Source organism: Oncorhynchus mykiss, chromosome 11 (assembly GCF_013265735.2).
Source record: "Oncorhynchus mykiss isolate Arlee chromosome 11, USDA_OmykA_1.1, whole genome shotgun sequence".
Lineage (NCBI taxonomy): Eukaryota > Metazoa > Chordata > Actinopteri > Salmoniformes > Salmonidae > Oncorhynchus > Oncorhynchus mykiss.
This window is the reverse complement of record NC_048575.1, coordinates 77,059,729-77,082,953: the sequence shown is the minus strand read 5'-3', so window position 1 is coordinate 77,082,953 and position 23,225 is coordinate 77,059,729. Positions and strand designations below refer to the sequence as shown.

General features: G+C 43.9%; 1 protein-coding gene across 2 annotated transcripts; it reads left to right on the top strand.

Annotated features, from left to right (window-relative positions):
• The first annotated feature begins 1,188 nt into the window (after positions 1 to 1,188).
• Positions 1,189 to 22,111, top strand: hmgcra (3-hydroxy-3-methylglutaryl-CoA reductase a). Of its 2 annotated transcripts, XM_036936405.1 has the most exons (20): positions 1,189 to 1,450; positions 3,321 to 3,517; positions 4,734 to 4,845; positions 5,503 to 5,590; positions 6,710 to 6,794; positions 7,050 to 7,155; positions 7,299 to 7,405; positions 8,140 to 8,259; positions 8,414 to 8,577; positions 8,783 to 9,048; positions 9,598 to 9,779; positions 10,942 to 11,136; positions 11,323 to 11,481; positions 11,678 to 11,835; positions 14,134 to 14,239; positions 14,653 to 14,823; positions 16,815 to 16,955; positions 17,267 to 17,425; positions 19,728 to 19,882; positions 20,497 to 20,554. In XM_036936405.1, exons 2-20 carry the CDS (start codon positions 3,353 to 3,355, stop codon positions 20,552 to 20,554), a joined length of 2,697 nt encoding a protein of 898 aa, XP_036792300.1. In that variant the 5' UTR covers positions 1,189 to 1,450; positions 3,321 to 3,352. The 2 variants fall into 2 exon arrangements, with proteins under 2 accessions (XP_036792300.1, XP_036792301.1); XM_036936406.1 differs by lacking the exon at positions 1,189 to 1,450 and having other exon boundaries at positions 3,353 to 3,517; positions 20,497 to 22,111.
• Positions 22,112 to 23,225: the final 1,114 nt, after the last annotated feature.

The window sequence follows — 23,225 nt, the reverse complement described above, 5'->3', positions numbered from 1 at the left end:
TTCTACCTCAGGCTGGGAAGAGCTAAATAAATATCAGTTGAACCAGAGGTGTGTGTGTGCGTTCGTGCGTGCGCGCGTGCGTGCGTGTGTGTAATAAACCATCAGCCCATATTATATAATGTCTGTCACCTGCTCTCCTGAAGTTTTTTGACAGCTGCTTTCTTATTGAATGTTCTAATCTAATACATAACTCCTTAGCAACAGAGTCTGAGTGACAATACCACCAATTTATTGAGAAACTCCCATGAAAACTCAACTGAAATTAATAAAATAAGGCAAAACACTGGCAAATATTTATTTTGTTTAAATAAAATGTTACAATGCAGGTATAGTAGCCAACGTTTCCATGAATCGGACACAATTTACCTAATGCAAACGAACGAAACAAATATAGGTTTATATTTGCAGAAATAAATGAACAAATTATGTATCCGACTAGGTCCATAATGTCGGGTCGGAAAGGTTTCAAATCCGCGAAGATAGCACTGAAATACATAGGCTATAGGCTTTTTAAACATTCATTACTAATACATAATCTATTGTAGGGCTAAAAGTTTAAGTCTGAGAGGTTTGGGATCCTTGATCATTATGGCCTATATGCATTGTGAAGCGATTTAGATAAAAGTCTGTCGATGTGTCCTTGAGCAAGGCACTAAACCCTAATTTGCTCAAGGGGCACCTTACTACTATGGCTGACCATATAAAACAACACATTTCACTGCACTTATACATATATATATATATTATATATATATATATTTTAGATCGGAATAAACAAGGACTAAGCACTAGGCTACAGCAGGTCAAGGCTTTTTACACAGTTTTGACCTTGACATTTTCAAATAAAAAAATTCTTCAAAGTAATTAAAACGACTAATTTTAATGATTAACTTTAAACGAAAAACGTGTGCTCTTTCTTTGCATCACGTTTGAAATCAAAATGCCACACCAATTCAAATGGAACGTCCAATGATGCTGAATCGCACCGCCTGTAGCCACTGCCTGTTTCCTATTCCTCGCAGAAATTGGCCCGAGCGCCAGTGGTGAGATCACGCGTCCCCCCTCTGAACACGCCCCTACGGACCGTCGCCTTGGAAACGAGGCGTGCCCAAAGCGCTCGCGGAGCAAATCTCCGATTCGATTGGCTAATGTATCGGATGACGCATTCCCATGCCATCTCTCCACGCTCATACAGTAGGAAGCCTGCTCCCTGTTGTCTCAGCCCGAAAGCTGTCTCTCAAGCGAGCACGACCATTTGGGAGCTTGTGTGCATGTACATTATTTATTGTATCAATAAAAATATGCACACTGTATAGGCTAATCTGTACTCGGGCTCAAATTAATCTTCAGACAGAAACTGGGATTTAAAGCAAGGACGATCGGTTTTAAGCGAGGGTTGACTGGCTTTTAACTGCATCCATTTAGCTGTCTTTGAGACTTTTTGACACAGGTAAGCAGTCTCCGATCCTATTGAACCTGCTTGATATTTACACCTGTGTGGACTTGTGCCCAATATTTTCACAGGATAATTTTTTTCGCACCTATTTCTAAGGGTTGTTTTGCAAATTCTGGGATTGCACACACAGGCAGTCAGTGACATAGATATGGCTGCCATCTTCCTCTCTATTAGCAGTAGAGACATTATGTAACTAATATGTTAAAAACCTACCACCGGTATTACCGGTATCAGACGCCGCTATTACTAATCCTACAATATGTTTTGCAATACATGGTTTGTTGGTCAGAAAATGCATGCACCGACTACAACATTCAGATGGTTGAGGTTGTTCTCTGCGTTATCTTGCATTTGTAGCAGCGCGCGCACATCTCTTTAGAACGCTCGATCTAGTACCGAATCTGATACAGTTTTTTGTAGGATAGATAGAGTCGTCTCCTTGTAGCCCAGACTATACTATAGTATAACTACAGTAGACAGAGCCGTCTCCGTATAGCCCAGACTATACTATAGTATAACTACAGTAGACAGAGCCGTCTCCGTATAGCCCAGACTATACTATAGTATAACTACAGTAGACAGAGCCGTTTCCGTATAGCCTACTGTATTTGCTGTGGCTGGTGTTTCTTGCATTTTTAGTCAGTGATGATAGACAGCGACTGTTATCGCGCTGTCATGGTCGGATGATGTTTGAGTTGCATCCATGATGATGCCTATGATGAGGCCATTAGCGTCCCTTTCTTATTGGTTGATGCTGCCAGCCGGTGTCTAAGGTGTGCCTGCCGCTGACTCGTTCAGTCAACGTCATAAGTCACTCTGGTGAAACTTGCTGTAAACCTTATTATACATTATAATAATCTGTTTATTTTGGTTAATGCTGTGTTTTATAAACGTGTTGATCAAGGTTGTGATACTGTTTTATATGCGTAAAGGTTTAATTTGTCATTTTTCTGCTTTGAACTTCAACATATTGTTCAGTCATAGCTTCCGGAGAATTGCCTATTTTTTTAAACTGAATTTAAAGATGGAAAAGTATTTCCTAAATTCCTCTTGCATCATCAGAAAGTGTAGATAACTTAATCCCTGTCCTATCCTATCCTATGCATCATGACACCATACAGTCAGTACCCTATAGGTATATAGGCAGTGTATAGTACACTACACAAATTGTAAAGAAAGGTTTCGGTATATATGAGAATATTTGGTATAGTAAATAGAGTGACTGAAACTCAGCTGATGTTTTTTTTCGTGAACAAATGTCCAATCTATCCAGTCAGTGTGTGTGATTGAGATACTACATCAGATACAGTCTATTATTCTAGGACCAATAAAGGCTAATAATAATTAGCTAATATAGGCTACTGTATTTGACTTACTAAATGTCTTGTTCATGAGTAGACGGATTGGGAACTTGGAAAGTACCACAGTTTTGTGATTTTGACAAATGGGCTCGGTCTGGTCTCCACCCTGGTTTGAGTCAGTGTTTCTATATGGGTTACTCTACTCTCTACCTTCCAGGAAGTCTTCCTCCTCTGTTGGCTTTGTCATCGTCACCCCAGTACAAAGATGAAAGAGCACATCAGGCCAACTAATAGATGACTACCCTATAAAGTTGAAGGGACACTGCGCTCCAAAATTCAAAAAATACTAGCTGTTTTTCTGGTCATTTGTCAACATTGCTGTTGGTGTTTCTATCCTCTCAGGAACTTTACACATTTCGACACTAAGCTTTAGTACTGATAGTATTTGATCTCATACATAGGTTGCCACAAAACAAAATACTGCTCTTCTCTTCTAGGATGCCACTCTCTGTTGCCTCTGTCAGAGTTGGAGCTTCAGTCTTTCTTTTTGTCTTTTTCTAAAGCACATTCACCGTTCCCCAACCCCAGCCCCACCATGCTGACTGGTCTGTTCCGTATGCACGGCATGCTGGTGGCCTCCCACCCCTGGGAGGTGATCGTAGGCACTGTCACCCTCACCATCTGCATGATGTCCATGAACATGTTCACTGGCAACGCCCAGATCTGCGGCTGGAACTACGACTGCCCCAAAATGGAGGAGGTACGGAACCCGGATGGATGGACAGTACTGTGCTGGAGGGGATACCTAGTCAATTTCAAAAACCAAATGTATTCAACCAAAATGTGTCTTCCACATTTAACCCAACCCCTCTGAATCAGAGAGGTGTGTCTTCCACATTTAACCCAACCCCTCTGAATCAGAGAGGTGTGTCTTCCACATTTAACCCAACCCCTCTGAATCAGAGAGGTGTGTCTTCCACATTTAACCCAACCCCTCTGAATCAGAGAGGTGTGTCTTCCACATTTAACCCAACCCCTCTGAATCAGAGAGGTGTGTCTTCCACATTTAACCCAACCCCTCTGAATCAGAGAGGTGTGTCTTCCACATTTAACCCAACCCCTCTGAATCAGAGAGGTGTGTCTTCCACATTTAACCCAACCCCTCTGAATCAGAGAGGTGTGTCTTCCACATTTAACCCAACCCCTCTGAATCAGAGAGGTGTGTCTTCCACATTTAACCCAACCCCTCTGAATCAGAGAGGGGGGGGGGCTGCATTAATCAACATCATCGGCAGTTGTTGTTTGGGGTTAACTGCCTTGCTCAAGGGCAGAGCGGCAGATTTTTCCACCTTGCCAGCTCGAGCATTCTAACCAGCAACCTTTCAGTTACTGTCTGAATCGCTTTTAACCGATAGGCTACCTGCCGCCCCATAGAGCCATAGACTTATGTAAGAAGTGCGGTACAGGGTTAGGAAGGATGGATTTAAAAGGGTTGAGGCATAGAGGGGTAAAGGGTTGGGAGGAGGAGTGAAGGCCTTTGTCGTCTCGGCACCGTATCGGGACAGTCTTAGACTAGAGCTTGTAAGAACTATCGCGGCTACAAGGGCTCCTAGCAACCTAGCCTAGGGACCTATACTGTAGTGTACACTTTCACCGGGTTACCATATATGGTTTGGAGGGTACGTACACACTACTCGTCATTGAGTACAAGTAGGACACCTAACAAAAGGTAGCTTGTTCACGGTACATGAGAAAACCATTTTAACTTGAGTCAAATACCTTTTATTTAAAGTGCATTTTTCATGGGTCACACGTTTTACACGTCCATCAACTTGTCTATTTTACAACACATAGTAGTTAGGCCAACTTTCTGTTCATTGTACTTTTAGTTCCTTCAGTTAATCATCATCGTTTCCTTTAGGGACTTTTATGATGAACTTACTTCATTGATTATGTTGTCTCTGCCTCGCTTCCAGCTGGTTCTAAGCAGTGACATCATCATTCTGACCATCACACGGTGCATAGCCATCGTGTACATCTACTTCCAGTTCCAGAATCTACGGCAACTAGGTTCCAAATATATTCTTGGTGAGCATTTACTGTAAAAAAAATCCTGTAAATATACTGTAAAATACACAGTCAAATGAATCTTGTAAGTGACATAAAATATATTCTTGGTGAGCATTTGTTTGTACTGTAAATATTCTGTAAAGATACTGTAAATATTCTGTAAAGAGACTGTAAATATTCTGTAAAGAGACTGTAAATATTCTGTAAAGAGACTGTAAATACTATGTCCTGTGAACTTTACACTTACACTTTAAAGTAATGTAAATGTAGCGTGTTAATCTAAAGTGAAATATATTACAATATCAAAATATATTCTAGGCAAGCGTCGTCATTCAGGGCAAGCAATATTCAGTTAAATATACAGCATTATAAACCGGTCGTTCAAGCCCTAGATGCTGACTGGCTGAAAGCCGTGTTATATGAGACAATATACCACAGGTATGACACAAAACGACTTGTTTACTGTTCTAATTACAATGGTAACCTGTTTATAATAGCAATTAGGCAACTCGGGGGTTTGTGGTATGTGGCCAATATATCACGGCTAAGGCCTGTGTCCAGGCACTCCGCGTTGCAGAGTGTGACACACCCCCTCAGGCCTTATTACTTAAATATATACTGTCAATTTAAATCTAACCAGTTGCACTTCTTACCATATATCATCTTTGTTTTTAGGCATCGCTGGACTATTCACCATATTCTCCAGCTTCGTATTCAGTACTGTCGTGATTCACTTCCTGGATAAAGAACTCACTGGCCTCAAGTATGTAAACCCAAGAGAACAGTACAAAAACACAATGTTTCTGTCAATATTGATGTCCTATGTTGACTGTTCCCAAGCATGCACACATTGCTCCGGGTTTCGACACGGTTGCAGTAGGCTACATACTGGTTTTCTGTGAATGTATGAACACAGCAGTGTGAGTCGCGTTGGATAAAAACACATCTGATAAATGGTTTATGTTATAAGATATGTTAATACACTCTGAGCCTCAATTTTCCTCTTAAGTATTTGGATTAGTTGGCCTACTGTAATATCACCAAGAGGTCTAATTACTATAGAGGAGAGACAGAGAGAGGGTTTCCTGTTGACGTCTACTGTTGTGCTCCAGTTCAGTACCACTGTAGCTCTTCAGAAAACGTTTGAGTCTCACACACACTGTCGTCCATGTTGTTCTCCAGTTCAGTACCACTGTAGCTCTTCAGAAAACGTTTGAGTCTCACACACGCTGTCGTCCATGTTGTTCTCCAGTTCAGTACCACTGTAGCTCTTCAGAAAACGTTTGAGTCTCACACACACTGTCGTCCATGTTGTTCTCCAGTTCAGTACCACTGTAGCTCTTCAGAAAACGTTTGAGTCTCACACACACTGTCGTCCATGTTGTTCTCCAGTTCAGTACCACTGTAGCTCTTCAGAAAACGTTTGAGTCTCACACATACTGTCGTCCATGTTGTTCTCCAGTTCAGTACCACTGTAGCTCTTCAGAAAACGTTTGAGTCTCACACACACTGTCGTCCATGTTGTTCTCCAGTTCAGTACCACTGTAGCTCTTCAGAAAACGTTTGAGTCTCACACACACTGTCGTCCATGTTGTTCTCCAGTTCAGTACCACTGTAGCTCTTCAGAAAACGTTTGAGTCTCACACATACTGTCGTCCATGTTGTTCTCCAGTTCAGTACCACTGTAGCTCTTCAGAAAACGTTTGAGTCTCACACATACTGTCGTCCATGTTGTTCTCCAGTTCAGTACCACTGTAGCTCTTCAGAAAACGTTTGAGTCTCACACACACTGTCGTCCATGTTGTTCTCCAGTTCAGTACCACTGTAGCTCTTCAGAAAACGTTTGAGTCTCACACACACTGTCGTCCATGTTGTTCTCCAGCGAGGCCTTACCTTTCTTCCTGCTTCTGATCGACCTCTCCAAGGCATGCGCTCTCGCCAAGTACGCACTCAGCTCTAACTCACAGGTACGTGTCGCGTCATACTCCCGTGGGAACACATCAGTAGTAATACACAGCACGTTATTCTGTTATTATACAGCTGTTATAGGCTTCACAGCACGTTATTCTGTTATTATACAGCTGTTATAGGCTTTTTCAACACGTTGTGTTTCTGTGATAGCGGACACTCTGTAGTAGTGGCCCGTGTTGAAAAGGCTTTAAAAAGGTTTCCTTAAATACGTTTTGATAAATGTATTAATTGATTGATCACCTGTGTAACAGGACGAGGTGCGCGACAACATCGCCCGCGGCATGGCCGTCCTGGGGCCCACCTTCACTCTGGATGCTCTGGTGGAATGCCTGGTGATCGGGGTGGGCACCATGTCAGGTATGGAAGGGAGCATGGAGCACCAGAGTCCACATATATAATTATAAGTAATTTAGACCAGAGTTGGCTGTACAGGGAATATGATATTATTTTGGATGCAGTATTCCAGGTTTGATTGGTTGATGGACTGATTGATCTTCCAGGTGTACGACAGTTGGAGATCATGTGTTGTTTTGGCTGCATGTCTGTCCTGGCCAACTACTTTGTCTTCATGACGTTCTTCCCTGCCTGCGTCTCCCTGGTCTTAGAGGTAAGGGTTAACACACACACACACACACACACACATCCACAGACACACACACACATCCACAGACACACACACACACACATATCTAAACCCAGACACACACGCATCCACAAACACACACACACACACACACATCCACAAACACACACCCACACACATCCACAAACACACATCCACAAACACACACACACACACACATCCACAAACACATTCACACACATCCACACACACACACCCACACACATCCACAAACACACACACACACATCCACAAACACACACATTCACACACATCCACACCCACACACATCCACAAACACACACACACACACACCCACACACATCCACAAACACACACATCCACACATCCACAAACACACACATTCACACACGTCCACACACACTCACCCACACACATCCACTAACACACACACACACACACACATCCACACACACGCGTCAAATGAAATAGGTGTAAAACGAGAGATGTAGATGTGTAAGGAGAGGAGAGCCATAGCATGAGGAGAAATCTAGACTAAATGCCTTTAAGCAACATGATGAGACAGACACTAAATGCCTTTAAATGAGACAAACACTAAATGCCTTTAAATGAGACAAACACTAAATGCCTTTAAGCAACACTGAGACAGTCTCAGTGCCTATGACAGGTTGTGTGTGTGTGTGTGTGTGTGTGTGTGTGTGTGTGTATATTCTGATCTGTGTGTGTTCTCTCTTCAGCTGTCCAGGGAGAGTCAGGAGGGTCACCCCATCTGGCAGCTGAGCCACTTCTCCCGCGTGATGGAGGAAGAGGAGGATCACAAGCCCAACCCTGTCACCCAGAGAGTCAAGATGATCATGGTAAGACTACACCGGTGTGTGTGCGTGTGTTGTGGTGTGTGTGTGTATATGGTGTGTGTGTGTTGTGGTGTGTGTGTGTTGTGGTGTGTGTGTGTGTGTGTTGTGGTGTGTGTGTGTGTGTGTGTGTGTTTTAACGTTGCTGTTTGCTCTCCAGTCTCTGGGCCTGGTAATGGTGCACGCCCACAGCCGTTGGATCGCCGACCCTCTCTCCCTCAACTCCAACCTGGACGTCTCCCAGGTGAGCTCCATGTCCCTGGACAACCATTTACCCAAGAGGATCGACCCCGAGAGACCCCTCTGGCAGTTCTACATGTCAAGGTGAGTTCTACCTGGAATTCTAATTTGCTTCTGGAACTGACGAAGTTGAAATGGAATTGATTCCACCCCTGGACTGTGACTCGACCAATCCAGTCTCACCAGTGAAATATAAACATATGTGACATTTTATTAAAGTACAATCCATATTCTCTTCTGTTATTTCATCTGTTGTTTTATTGTCGTTCTCCGTCCGTTGTGTCCCCAGGTTGGTCAGCATGGACATAGAGCAGGTGATCTGTCTGGGTCTGGCCCTGCTGCTGGCCGTCAAGTACATCTTCTTTGAACAAGTCGAGCTGGAGTCCACCCTGTCTCTGAAGAGCCCCCTGTCCCAAGGGCCCGACCGTGCCCCCCGCTGGAGCGCAGACCAGTGCTGCAGGAAGGAGGTTGCCCCCCCCCACCCCCCCAGGTCCCCCCTCAGGACCGCCACCCCCACACCCCCCGCCCTGGCTGAGGCCACCAAGGAGGAGAGAGGTACGGCAGGGAGGAACAAGACGTGTTGTACAGTGGTGTTATGGTGGTCTGGAAAGGACTGTGAGAAATGCAGTCGTATTAGCTGGTAGCGTTGCTAACATACAGAAATAGATGGAGGTAGTCAGTCCTTTTTAACTAATGCAGTTGATTGGGGACGATAACATGAACATGTATTGGGGTTGACATCTATACAAACATTATACTCCGGTTTCAACCTCAACATTGTGTGAAATACACATAGAAACAGTAGCCTAAAAGTAGGCTTATTCTGCTGGAGTGCAATGAGGAGATTCAGGATCTTTCCCCCAGCCGTTTCCATGACATTTCCATTGTTCTGGTCGAGTTCCACTGCGTCAATACATTCCTTACGGTGCTGTCTAGCTCTAGAATAGATCTCAACAAGGTGCAACTCTCTCAGCCTCTGGGGCTTTGCTCTGAACTCGTTGGTTAACTTAATTATCGTTCCTTTCCGTCCCTCTTTCCCCCTCCTCCCCTCTCTCTCCTCCCTTCTCCCTCCTCCTCCCCTCTCTCTCCTCCTCCCCACCCTAGCCGAGGTGATCCGGCCGCTGCCTGCCCCGACCACCGAACCCCAGCCCACCTTCCGTCTGGGCTCTATGGAAGAGGAGAGGGAGAGCCAGGCTGAGTGCCCCAGAGCAGAACCCTCTCAGCCCAGCCTACCCTCAGACCCCAGACCATTGGAGGAGTGCCTGACCATCCTGAAAAACCCTGAGGTATGGAGGGATGCACACTTACATAGCTCCACATGCACACTCACACACCGTTTACAACCAGGGCTATGGTCAATTACAGTGCAGAATGGACTGTATTACATACGATAAGTCACTCTGGATAAGATGGACTAAAATGTAATGTAATGAAATGCAGAACTGATCCCCTGTTTCACAATGTCAATCCAACGACTGTTTCCATGGTGTGGACCTGTAGGAGTATTGTATGTCGGTGCAGTAATAACCCCTTGCTACGGTCTATGGGTTTAACTATATCCCTAATGAGCTTAACTCACTTTACTCATTCACTTAGGCTGAACCTATTAGAGCAGGACAGTAATAGAGGACGGACATTCAGTGAATCCATCGTCTGATCGTCACCTGATCTACCTGTGACCCAGTGGAGGCTCGTGGGGAGAGAACATAGAGGCCAAGTTCCTTTACAGCCATTACAATGAGCCCGTCCTCCTATTTTAAAGTTGTGGGGGGCAATGAGGAGATTTGGGATGTTTCCCACACAGTATCTTTAGCCCACTTGTTTCCATGGCATTTCCATTGTTTTGGACCTCTTTACCACATCTATCAGAGGTAGATCAGGTGACCGTCAGACGATGGGTCACAGGTAGATCAGGTGACCATCAGATGATAGGTCACAGGTAGATCAGGTGACCGTCAGACGATGGGTCACAGGTAGATCAGGTGACCGTCAGATGATAGGTCACAGGTAGATCAGGTGCCGTCAGACGATAGGTCACAGGTAGATCAGGTGACCATCAGATGATAGGTCACAGGTAGATCAGGTGACCGTCAGACGATAGGTCACAGGTAGATCAGGTGACTTTAGCTACATGTGCTGTAATGTTTGTTACCCAGAAGTTTAAAAAAGTTGTCACTTTTCATGTGAATCTGTCCACGAGAGGTTACATGTACTGTAACTTTAAATGTTTGCAGAAAGACTACCTCGACACTTAGCCTGGGTTTATGAATAATTGTGATATTTCAATGTTATTACATACATTTCTTATCACCAAGATCCATTGCATTGTGTAATACTCGAGACTGTTTGAAAAGTGCTTTACACATGCATTTCATTGGGTTTCATTGCACACTGCTGTACACAGAATGTGTGTTTTGAGTTGACAAAGTCTCTGTGCATCCTCCACAGATGGGAGCCCGATTCCTGAGCGATGATGAGGTGGTGGTTCTGGTCAACTCTAAACACATCCCTTCCTACAAGCTGGAGGCCATGATGGAGAGACCAGAGAGAGGGGTATCCATCCGTAGACACATGATCTCCTCCAAGCTCCCCAACTCCTCCGCCCTCTCCTCTCTGCCCTACCTAGACTACGACTACTCTAAGGTGAGGATTTCTAGGCTTTTGGTTGAAGTTGTTGTGTGATTGATACAGAATGTCCTCCCAAAGGGCATTAAAACATCAATGCTTGATGCACAAAACAGTAATTCAGTTCTTTGTTTTTATTTGCATAACCACCTCTGTGGTTGATGGAAACTGAAAAACAATCTTTGTTGATGTTTTGGTTGCCAGGTGATGGGGACCTGCTGTGAGAATGTGATTGGATACATGCCCATACCGGTAGGCGTGGCCGGGCCTCTTCACCTCGATGGGAAGCAGTTCCAGGTCCCCATGGCGACCACAGAAGGCTGCCTGGTGGCTAGCACCAACCGGGGCTGTCGTGCTATCTCCGTAAGTTACAGTGTTATATACTGTAATACAGCATACTGCATTAGACAATGGTAGAATCACTGTACTGTATACCAGTAACTACATATGGAAGTATATATTAAACAGTACTACTAGGAACAATTCAGTGAAGTAGCTGTATCCATTCTATGACCACCCTGACCTTTCCTTAACCTTTGCCCCCTCTCCTCTCCCCCAGTTGGGTGGCGGTGCCAGCAGTCGTATCCTGGCGGACGGGATGACCCGGGGTCCTGTGATTAGGTGCCCGTCGGCCTGCCTGGCTGCAGAGGTCAAGGGCTGGCTGGAGAGCACCGACGGATTCCAGGCCATCAAGGACGCCTTCGACCACACCAGCAGGTCAGAGGTCAAACTGTCTGGAATAAAATATACTTTAGATTTAGGGGATATTGAGTAGGAGTGCCTCAGTTATAGTCTCAGTTATAGAAATAGAATGTAGGTGGAGTCTGTTCTATAGAATGTAGGTGGAGTCTGTTATATAGAATGTGGGTGGAGTCTGTTCTATAGAATGTAGATGGAGTCTGTTATATAGAATGTAGATGGAGTCTATTATATAGAATGCAGATGGAGTCTGTTATATAGAATGTAGGTGGAGTCTATTATATAGAATGTGGGTGGAGTCTGTTATATAGAATGTGGGTGGAGTCTGTTCTATAGAATGTAGATGGAGTCTGTTATATAGAATGTGGGTGGAGTCTGTTCTATAGAATGTAGGTGGAGTCTATTATATAGAATGCAGATGGAGTCTGTTATATAGAATGTGGGTGGAGTCTGTTATATAGAATGTGGGTGGAGTCTGTTACATAGAATGTGGGTGTAGTCTGTTCTATAGAATGTGGGTGTAGTCTGTTCTATAGAAATCAAATCAAATCAAATTTTATTTGTCACATACACATGGTTAGCAGATGTTAATGCGAGTGTAGCGAAATGCTTGTGCTTCTAGTTCCGACAATGCAGTAATAACAAGTAATCTAACTAACAATTCCAAAACTACTGTCTTGTACACAGTGTAAGGGGAAAAAGAATATGTACATAAGGATATATGAATGAGTGATGGTACAGAGCAGCATAGGCAAGATACAGTAGATGGTATCGGGTACAGTATGTACAAATGAGATGAGTATGTAAACAAAGTGGCATAGTATAGTATAAAGTGGCTAGTGATACATGTATTACATAAGGATACCGTCGATGATATAGAGTACAGTATATACGTATGCATATGAGATGAATAATGTAGGGTAAGTAACATTTATATAAGGTAGCATTGTTTAAAGTGGCTAGTGATATATTTACATCATGCCCCATCAATTCCCATTATTAAAGTGGCTGGAGTTGAGTCAGTGTCAGTGTGTTGGCAGCAGCCACTCAGTGTTAGTGGTGGCTGTTTAACAGTCTGATGGCCTTGAGATAGAAGCTGTTTTTCAGTCTCTCGGTCCCAGCTTTGATGCACCTGTACTGACCTCGCCTTCTGGATGATAGCGGGGTGAACAGGCAGTGGCTCGGGTGGTTGATGTCCTTGATGATCTTTATGGCCTTCCTGTGACATCGGGTGGTGTAGGTGTCCTGGAGGGCAGGTAGTTTGCCCCCGGTGATGCGTTGTGCAGACCTCACTACCCTCTGGAGAGCCTTACGGTTGAGGGCGGTGCAGTTGCCATACCAGGCGGTGATACAGCCCGCCAGGATGCTCTCGATTGTGCATCTGTAGAAGTTTGTGAGTGCTTTTGGTGACAAGCCGAATTTCTTCAGCCTCCTGAGGTTGAAGAGGCGCTGCTGCGCCTTCTTCACGATGCTGTCTGTGTGAGTGGACCAATTCAGTTTGTCTGTGATGTGTATGCCGAGGAACTTAAAACTTGCTACCCTCTCCACTACTGTTCCATCGATGTGGATAGGGGGGTGTTCCCTCTGCTGTTTCCTGAAGTCCACAATCATCTCCTTAGTTTTGTTGACGTTGAGTGTGAGGTTGTTTTCCTGACACCACACTCCGAGGGCCCTCACCTCCTCCCTGTAGGCCGTCTCATCGTTGTTGGTAATCAAGCCTACCACTGTTGTGTCGTCCGCAAACTTGATGATTGAGTTGGAGGCGTGCGTGGCCACGCAGTCGTGGGTGAACAGGGAGTACAGGAGAGGGCTCAGAACGCAACCTTGTGGGGCCCCAGTGTTGAGGATCAGCGGGGAGGAGATGTTGTTGCCTACCCTCACCACCTGGGGGCGGCCCGTCAGGAAGTCCAGTACCCAGTTGCACAGGGCGGGGTCGAGACCCAGGGTCTCGAGCTTGATGACGAGCTTGGAGGGTACTATGGTGTTGAATGCCGAGCTGTAGTCGATGAACAGCATTCTCACATAGGTATTCCTCTTGTCCAGATGGGTTAGGGCAGTGTGCAGTGTGGTTGAGATTGCATCGTCTGTAGACCTATTTGGGCGGTAAGCAAATTGGGGTGGGTCTAGGGTGTCAGGTAGGGTGGAGGTGATATGGTAGAATGTGGGTGAAGTCTGTTATATAGAAATATATATATGACAGGAACATAATTATTTTATAGATCGGTCCACTCTATATGTTCTATTTCTATGGTCAACATTTGAAAACAGTTGTGAAGAGAGAAGACTGATGGCCTCGTCTTTTGGTTGTGTTTCCAGGTTTGCTCGTCTGCAGAAGCTCATGATTGGTCTCGCTGGTAGAAACCTTTACATCCGTTTCCAGTCCAGAACAGGAGACGCCATGGGAATGAACATGATCTCTAAGGTGTGTGTGCGTGCGTACTGCGAGCGAATGTGTGTGTTAGACATGTAATGTGTGTGACTATCATGTAATGTGTGTGACTATCATGTGATGTGTGTGACTATCATGTGTCATGTTAATTAGCTGGTTATTGTCTCCCGGTGTGTGTTGTTCTGTATATGTCCTGTGTGTGTGTGTCTCTGTTTGTGTGTGTGTGTGTGTGTGTGTGTGTGTGTGTGTGTGTGTGTGTTGCTCTGTATATGTCCTGTGTGTGTGTGTTGCTCTGTATATGTTGTGTGTGTGTGTGTGTGTGTGTGTGTGTGTTGCTCTATATATGTCCTGTGTGTGTGTGTTGCTCTGTATATGTTGTGTGTGTGTGTGTGTCCTGTGCGTGTGTTGCTCTGGGTGTAACCAGCATTGTGTGTCTATCTCGTCAGGGAACAGAGCAGGCTCTGGCCAGGTTACAGGAGCAGTACCCTGAGCTGGTGGTTCTGGCAGTCAGTGGGAACTACTGCACCGACAAGAAGCCTGCAGCCATCAACTGGATCGAGGGTCGGGGAAAGTCTGCTGTGTGCGAGGCCACCATCCCAGCTAAAGTGGTCAGAGAGGTACACCACTTTATACAGTTGAAGCTTAGTATCTTCTGTTTGTTTTGGTTTTTTTTTCATTCAAAATGTCGTATTGATCGTCATTCCAGACCTAGGTCAAGTACATATGTCGTATTGATCGTCATTCCAGACCTAGGTCAAGTACATATGTCGTATTGATCGTCATTCCAGACCTAGGTCAAGTACATATGTCGTATTGATCGTCATTCCAGACCTAGGTCAAGTACATATGTCATATTGATCGTCATTCCAGACCTAGGTCAAGTACATATGTCGTATTGATCGTCATTCCAGACCTAGGTCAAGTACATATGTCATATTGATCGTCATTCCAGACCTAGGTCAAGTACATATGTCGTATTGATTGTCATTCCAGACCTAGGTCAAGTACATATGTCATATTGATCATCATTCCAGACCTAGGTCAAGTACATATGTCGTATTGATCGTCATTCCAGACCTAGGTCAAGTACATATGTCGTATTGATTGTCATTCCAGACCTAGGTCAAGTACATATGTCGTATTGATTGTCATTCCAGACCTAGGTCAAGTACATATGTCGTATTGATCGTCATTCCAGACCTAGGTCAAGTACATATGTCGTATTGATCGTCATTCCAGACCTAGGTCAAGTACATATGTCGTATTGATCGTCATTCCAGACCTAGGTCAAGTACATATGTCGTATTGATCGTCATTCCAGACCTAGGTCAAGTACATATGTCGTATTGATCGTCATTCCAGACCTAGGTCAAGTACATATGTCGTATTGATCGTCATTCCAGACCTAGGTCAAGTACATATGTCGTATTGATCGTCATTCCAGACCTAGGTCAAGTACATATGTCGTATTGATCGTCATTCCAGACCTAGGTCAAGTACATATGTCGTATTGATCGTCATTCCAGACCTAGGTCAAGTACATATGTCGTATTGATCGTCATTCCAGACCTAGGTCAAGTACATATGTCGTATTGATCGTCATTCCAGACCTAGGTCAAGTACATATGTCGTATTGATCATCATTCCAGACCTAGGTCAAGTACATATGTCGTATTGATCGTCATTCCAGACCTAGGTCAAGTACATATGTCATATTGATCATCATTCCAGACCTAGGTCAAGTACATATGTCGTATTGATCGTCATTCCAGACCTAGGTCAAGTACATATGTCATATTGATCATCATTCCAGACCTAGGTCAAGTACATATGTCGTATTGATCGTCATTCCAGACCTAGGTCAAGTACATATGTCGTATTGATCGTCATTCCAGACCTAGGTCAAGTACATATGTCGTATTGATCGTCATTCCAGACCTAGGTCAAGTACATATGTCGTATTGATCGTCATTCCAGACCTAGGTCAAGTACATATGTCGTATTGATCGTCATTCCAGACCTAGGTCAAGTACATATGTCATATTGATCGTCATTCCAGACCTAGGTCAAGTACATATGTCATATTGATCGTCATTCCAGACCTAGGTCAAGTACATATGTCGTATTGATCGTCATTCCAGACCTAGGTCAAGTACATATGTCGTATTGATCGTCATTCCAGACCTAGGTCAAGTACATATGTCGTATTGAAAGTATTTGAGGTGTGCTTAATTTAGCTAAGGGTTTGCACTCTATGGGCAATTCCATTGGTTCTGTTGAACCAGTCAAACTGCATCAAACAAAGCTCAAATATTTAACATTATGTATTTGACCCATGTCCATGCACCATATTTCTATGTCCGAGCCGATCTATGCACCATGTGTCTATGTCCGAGCCGATCTATGCACCATGTGTCTATGTCCGAGCCGATCTATGCACCATGTGTCTATGTCCGAGCCGATCTATGCACCATGTGTCTATGTCTGAGCCGATCTATGCACCATGTGTCTATGTCTGAGCCGATCTATGCACCATATTTCTATGTCCGAGACGATCTATGCTTTGTGTTTCTATGTCTTGAGTGTATTTTCCCTGTCTATCTACCAGGTGTTGAAGACCAGCACTGAAGCCCTGGTAGATGTCAACATTAACAAGAACCTAGTAGGATCCGCCATGGCTGGAAGCATCGGTGGCTACAATGCCCACGCAGCCAACCTAGTGGCGGCCATCTACATTGCCTGTGGACAGGTAAGAGAAGAGCAGGACCTGTCTTTTCAAACGGGGATAGTTTAGCTTCATCGGATGATAAATGTTTCAAGTAGGAAGAATTGTACATGTATTTTGTCACATAGTGTTCATGGAGATATTAACATAGTTTTTTAGTCCTGAACTAAGAAGCTATGTTTAATGTGTTAGGACGAGGCTAAATCTGGGTCCAGGAAACCTACCCTATAAATGCTTTTAAATCCAGGAATATGTGTAATCTGGGTCCAGGAAACAAGTCCATAATGTAACAAACTTTTAGTCGGGGCACTAACCGAGCCACCTGTCTCCTTTAGGACCCAGCCCAGACGGTGGGCAGCAGTAACTGCATCACTCTGATGGAGACGTCAGGGCCTACAGGAGAAGACCTCTACATCAGCTGTACCATGCCCTCCATAGAGCTGGGTACCGTCGGAGGAGGAACCATCCTGGCACCACAGCAAGCCTGTCTACAGGTAGGAACACACACACACAACAGTATCTAGACTAGACTACAATATTATATAGATTGGAATATTAATGTATTGTGTACATGAGTCTTTCATTCCATAAAATAACCTCATAGCAAATATACAGTTATCTATGAATAATGTGTGAAACATTAAACGCTCTACATAAATACACACACACACAGTAAATAGTGGTGTCTGCTGCAGAAGATCACTGTCCAATCAGTAAATAGTTGTCTGCTGCAGAAGATCACTGTCCAATCAGTAAATAGTTGTGTCTGCTGCAGAAGATCACTGTCCAATCAGTAAATAGTTGTGTCTGCTGCAGAAGATCACTGTCCAATCAGTAAATAGTTGTCTGCTGCAGAAGATCACTGTCCAATCAGTAAATAGTTGTCTGCTGCAGAAGATCACTGTCCAATCAGTAAATAGTTGTCTGCTGCAGAAGATCACTGTCCAATCAGTAAATAGTGGTGTCTGCTGCAGAAGATCACTGTCCAATCAGTAAATAGTGGTGTCTGCTGCAGAAGATCACTGTCCAATCAGTAAATAGTGGTGTCTGCTGCAGAAGGTCACTGTCCAATCAGTAAATAGTTGTCTGCTGCAGAAGATCACTGTCCAATCAGTAAATAGTTGTGTCTGCTGCAGAAGATCACTGTCCAATCAGTAAATAGTTGTCTGCTGCAGAAGATCACTGTCCAATCAGTAAATAGTGGTGTCTGCTGCAGAAGGTCACTGTCCAATCAGTAAATAGTTGTCTGCTGCAGAAGATCACTGTCCAATCAGTAAATAGTTGTCTGCTGCAGAAGATCACTGTCCAATCAGTAAATAGTTGTGTCTGCTGCAGAAGATCACTGTCCAATCAGTAAATAGTTGTCTGCTGCAGAAGATCACTGTCCAATCAGTAAATAGTTGTCTGCTGCAGAAGGTCACTGTCCAATCAGTAAATAGTTGTCTGCTGCAGAAGATCACTGTCCAATCAGTAAATAGTTGTCTGCTGCAGAAGATCACTGTCCAATCAGTAAATAGTTGTCTGCTGCAGAAGATCACTGTCCAATCAGTAAATAGTTGTCTGCTGCAGAAGATCACTGTCCAATCAGTAAATAGTTGTCTGCTGCAGAAGGTCACTGTCCAATCAGTAAATAGTTGTCTGCTGCAGAAGATCACTGTCCAATCAGTAAATAGTTGTCTGCTGCAGAAGATCACTGTCCAATCAGTAAATAGTTGTGTCTGCTGCAGAAGATCACTGTCCAATCAGTAAATAGTTGTCTGCTGCAGAAGATCACTGTCCAATCAGTAAATAGTTGTCTGCTGCAGAAGGTCACTGTCCAATCAGTAAATAGTTGTCTGCTGCAGAAGATCACTGTCCAATCAGTAAATAGTTGTCTGCTGCAGAAGATCACTGTCCAATCAGTAAATAGTTGTCTGCTGCAGAAGATCACTGTCCAATCAGTAAATAGTTGTCTGCTGCAGAAGGTCACTGTCCAATCAGTAAATAGTTGTCTGCTGCAGAAGATCACTGTCCAATCAGTAAATAGTTGTCTGCTGCAGATGATCACTGTCCAATCAGTAAATAGTTGTCTGCTGCAGAAGATCACTGTCCAATCAGTAAATAGTTGTCTGCTGCAGAAGGTCACTGTCCAATCAGTAAATAGTTGTGTCTGCTGCAGAAGATCACTGTCCAATCAGTAAATAGTTGTCTGCTGCAGAAGGTCACTGTCCAATCAGTAAATAGTTGTCTGCTGCAGAAGATCACTGTCCAATCAGTAAATAGTTGTCTGCTGCAGAAGATCACTGTCCAATCAGTAAATAGTTGTCTGCTGCAGAAGGTCACTGTCCAATCAGTAAATAGTTGTGTCTGCTGCAGAAGATCACTGTCCAATCAGTAAATAGTTGTCTGCTGCAGAAGATCACTGTCCAATCAGTAAATAGTTGTCTGCTGCAGAAGATTACTGTCCAATCAGTAAATAGTTGTCTGCTGCAGAAGATCACTGTCCAATCAGTAAATAGTTGTCTGCTGCAGAAGATCACTGTCCAATCAGTAAATAGTTGTCTGCTGCAGAAGATCACTGTCCAATCAGTAAATAGTTGTCTGCTGCAGAAGGTCACTGTCCAATCAGTAAATAGTTGTGTCTGCTGCAGAAGATCACTGTCCAATCAGTAAATAGTTGTCTGCTGCAGAAGATCACTGTCCAATCAGTAAATAGTTGTGTCTGCTGCAGAAGATCACTTTCCACACAGTGAGTGTGAGATGGTTGGCCTGCCCCCAATGTCTTCATGTGATTCCACTCCCACTGTGTTCCTGTAGATGCTGGGCGTGCAAGGTGCTAGTCAGGAGTGCCCTGGGGAGAACGCCAGACAGCTGGCCAGGGTGGTGTGTGGCACGGTGTTGGCCGGTGAGCTGTCTCTCATGGCTGCCCTCGCCGCCGGGCACCTCGTCAAGAGTCACATGACCCACAACAGGTGAGGGTTTGGGATAGTGTGATGAGTGGTGGAATATTTGTGAAAAGTCTGTGGAGATGGTTTAAATGGAAGTAGATAAAAGTGTGTCAGATCTCCTCTACAGGGCAATCGGAAAGTATTCTGACCCCTTGACCTTTTCCCACATTTTGTTACGTTACAGCCTTATTCTAAAACATATTAAATCGTTTTTTCTCCCCTCATCAATCTGCACACAATACCCCATAATGACAATGCAAAAACATAAATAGAAACTTTTGCAAATGTATAAAATAAAAAAAACTGAACTGAAATCACATTTACATAAGTATTCAGACCCTTTACTCACCTTTGGCAGCGATTACAGCATTGAGTCTTCTTGGGTACGACGCTACAAGCTTGGCACACCTGTATTTGGGGAGTTTCTCCTATTCTTCTCTGCAGATCCTCTCAACCTCATTATGGGGTATTGTGTGTAGATTCATTTAATACATTTTAGAAGAAGACAAAACAAACTAACGTAACAGAATATGGAGAAAGTGAAGGGGTCTGAATACTTTCCGAATGCACTATAGCTTAAATTTATCAATACTTTCTGTCACGTTTATTATGTCGTGGGTGTTCGTTATTTTCTACAGGTCCAAGGTAAACCTGCAGGAAACAACCTCAGGCGCCTGTACCAAGAAAGCATCTTGAGATGTTATGGATCATCATGGTTCTCTGGGTGTTGGGGTATAGAGAGGAGAGGTGAGAGGGAGCCCTTCCCTGGGACCAACCCAACAGAACCGAGGACTTCTCTTCCCAGCACAATAGCAGGGCTAAGACCCAAATGGCACCCTGTTCACATTTATAGGGCTCTAGTCAAAAGAAGGACACTATAAAGGAAATAGGATGCCATTTTGGACATACCCAAGAACAAGGAGCATCATGTCTGGACAGAAACACCGATACATATTGCATATTTAACACTATTTCATTGTGTTTTAAAAAAAACAAACATACTGTGGTCATTCAATGTGTTTTCCTCCTCTAACATCAGTGTACTTATCATCATGCCTCATTGTGCTGGAAAGTGGAAACACAACGTCTGAAATCAGACAGATTTTCTCTATCTGGAGTATTTTTGTATCGTGAATGAACTTTTTATTTTTTATTTTAAAGCAGTTGACTATGAAGACTTACTCATCATGTACATGTTAGCACCGGGCGTTGTTGTTTATTATGCTTGGGTTGAAGGTTCAATGCCGAAGCAGTTTACTGGGTAACTAAGAGTTGAGTTTAGCCACAGCAGAACTGTGACACAACGGTGTGGAGTTCTGTTAGCCTGGTCCCAGATCTGTTTGTGCTCTTGTCTTACTGTATTGTCATTGCCAAGCCACACATGTTTAGCATGACAATTCCATACGGAGTCGGCAAGAGAACAGAATCGGACTGGCACCCAGGCTAGAGTTCTGTACTGTAACATAACTCTAATTATAGATTGGCGAATGTCTTCAAAGAAACAAGGACATTCAACGAAAGCTGGAGATTGTAAATGTGAAAAAGTATACCCAAACGTCTTGATTAATGTACTTGCAAATTGTTTTAATTGCCAAATACAACCTTCATAACCTAGAAAAAGTAATTCCCTAAAAACAAAGCTTTAGCCTGTTTCTCTTATAAGAACTTGAGTTGTAAACGGTTTGTAATGCTAGGGAGAACATGTAAAGAGACATTTACCACTTGTTAAAGGTTCGAGAGACACTGGTGTGTATGCAGATGAAGGTGCTATAATAAGCTATGACGTTGGCTTGAGTGGGTAGAGAGTTGTTACTGTGGAAAAGAACAGTGTGAACAAGTGGAACTGACTGTACACGCAAGACAACTAACCGGTTTGGCTTCAAATGTCTGCCACTCAGAAAAATGGATGCCGCCTCCTGTGTAACAAGCGAACGTATGTACACTATATTCTGTTTCAAACCCCATGTATCTGGATGGTCAGAAACGGCTGTTTCAAACCCCATGTATTTGGATGGTCAGAAATGGCTGTTTCAAACCCCTTGTCTTTGGATGGTCAGAAACAATGGGGAAAGGGAAACCATTCATGGTGGATTGTGTGAGTCACAGACTGCTGGTTTGTCCACATTTCTAATGGCGAATGTGGAGATCTGATCTGAGCATTATACTTCTGTAGTCAATAATACGGATGTATTTCGCATATATTTTGTAATAAAAAAAGGGAATTTACAATAAAAATGTACAATAGAAAACAAAGTTACAGTTTTTATTGACTTTATGAAGTTATGATTTTTAAATGTTGTTGTGGTAACTACTGTATTTTAGGTTTAACTAACTAAATAACTACTGCATTTTAGGTTCAACTAACTAAATAACTACTGCATTTTAGGTTTAACTAACTAAATAACTACTGCATTTTAGGTTTAACGAACTAATAAACAACATTGACGAATACGCTGATTCGGTGAGCGAGTTTATTAGCAAGTGCATCGGCGATGTCGTACCCACAGCAACTATTAAAACATTCCCCAACCAGAAACCGTGGATTGATGGCAGCATTCGCGCGAAACTGAAAGAGCGAACCACTGCTTTTAATCAGGGCAAGGTGACCGGAAACATGACCGAATACAAAAAAGTATAGCTATTCCCTCCGCAAGGCAATAAAACAAGCTAAGCGTCAGTATAGAAACAAAGTAGAGTCGCAATTCAACGGCTCAGACCCAAGAGGTCTACAGTCAATCACGGGTTACAAAAAGAAAACCAGCCCCATCGCGGACCAGGATGTCTTGCTCCCAGACAGACTAAACAACTTCTTTGCCCGCTTTGAGGACAATACAGTGCCACTGACACGGCCCGCTACCAAAACCTGTGGACTCTCCTTCACTGCAGCCGACGTGAGTAAAACATTTAAACGTGTTAACCCTCGCAAGGCTGCAGGCCCAGACGGCATCCCCAGCCGTGTCCTCAGAGCATGCGCAGACCAGCTGGCTGGTGTGTTTACGGACATATTCAATCAATCCTTATCCCAGTCTACTGTCCCCACATGCTTCAAGAGGGCCCCCATTGTTCCTGTACCCAAGAAAGCTACGGTAACTGAGCTAAATGACTACCGCCCCGTAGCACTCACTTCCGTCATCATGAAGTGCTTTGAGAGACTAGTCAAGGACCATATCACCTCCACCCTACCCTACCCTAGACCCACTCCAATTTTCTTACCGCCCCAATAGGTCCACCGACGACGCAATCGCAACCACACTGCCCTAACCCATCTGGACAAGAGGAATACCTATGTATGAATGCTGTTCATCGATTACAGCTCAGCATTTAACACCATAGTACCCTCCAAACTCGTCATCAAGCTCAAGACCCT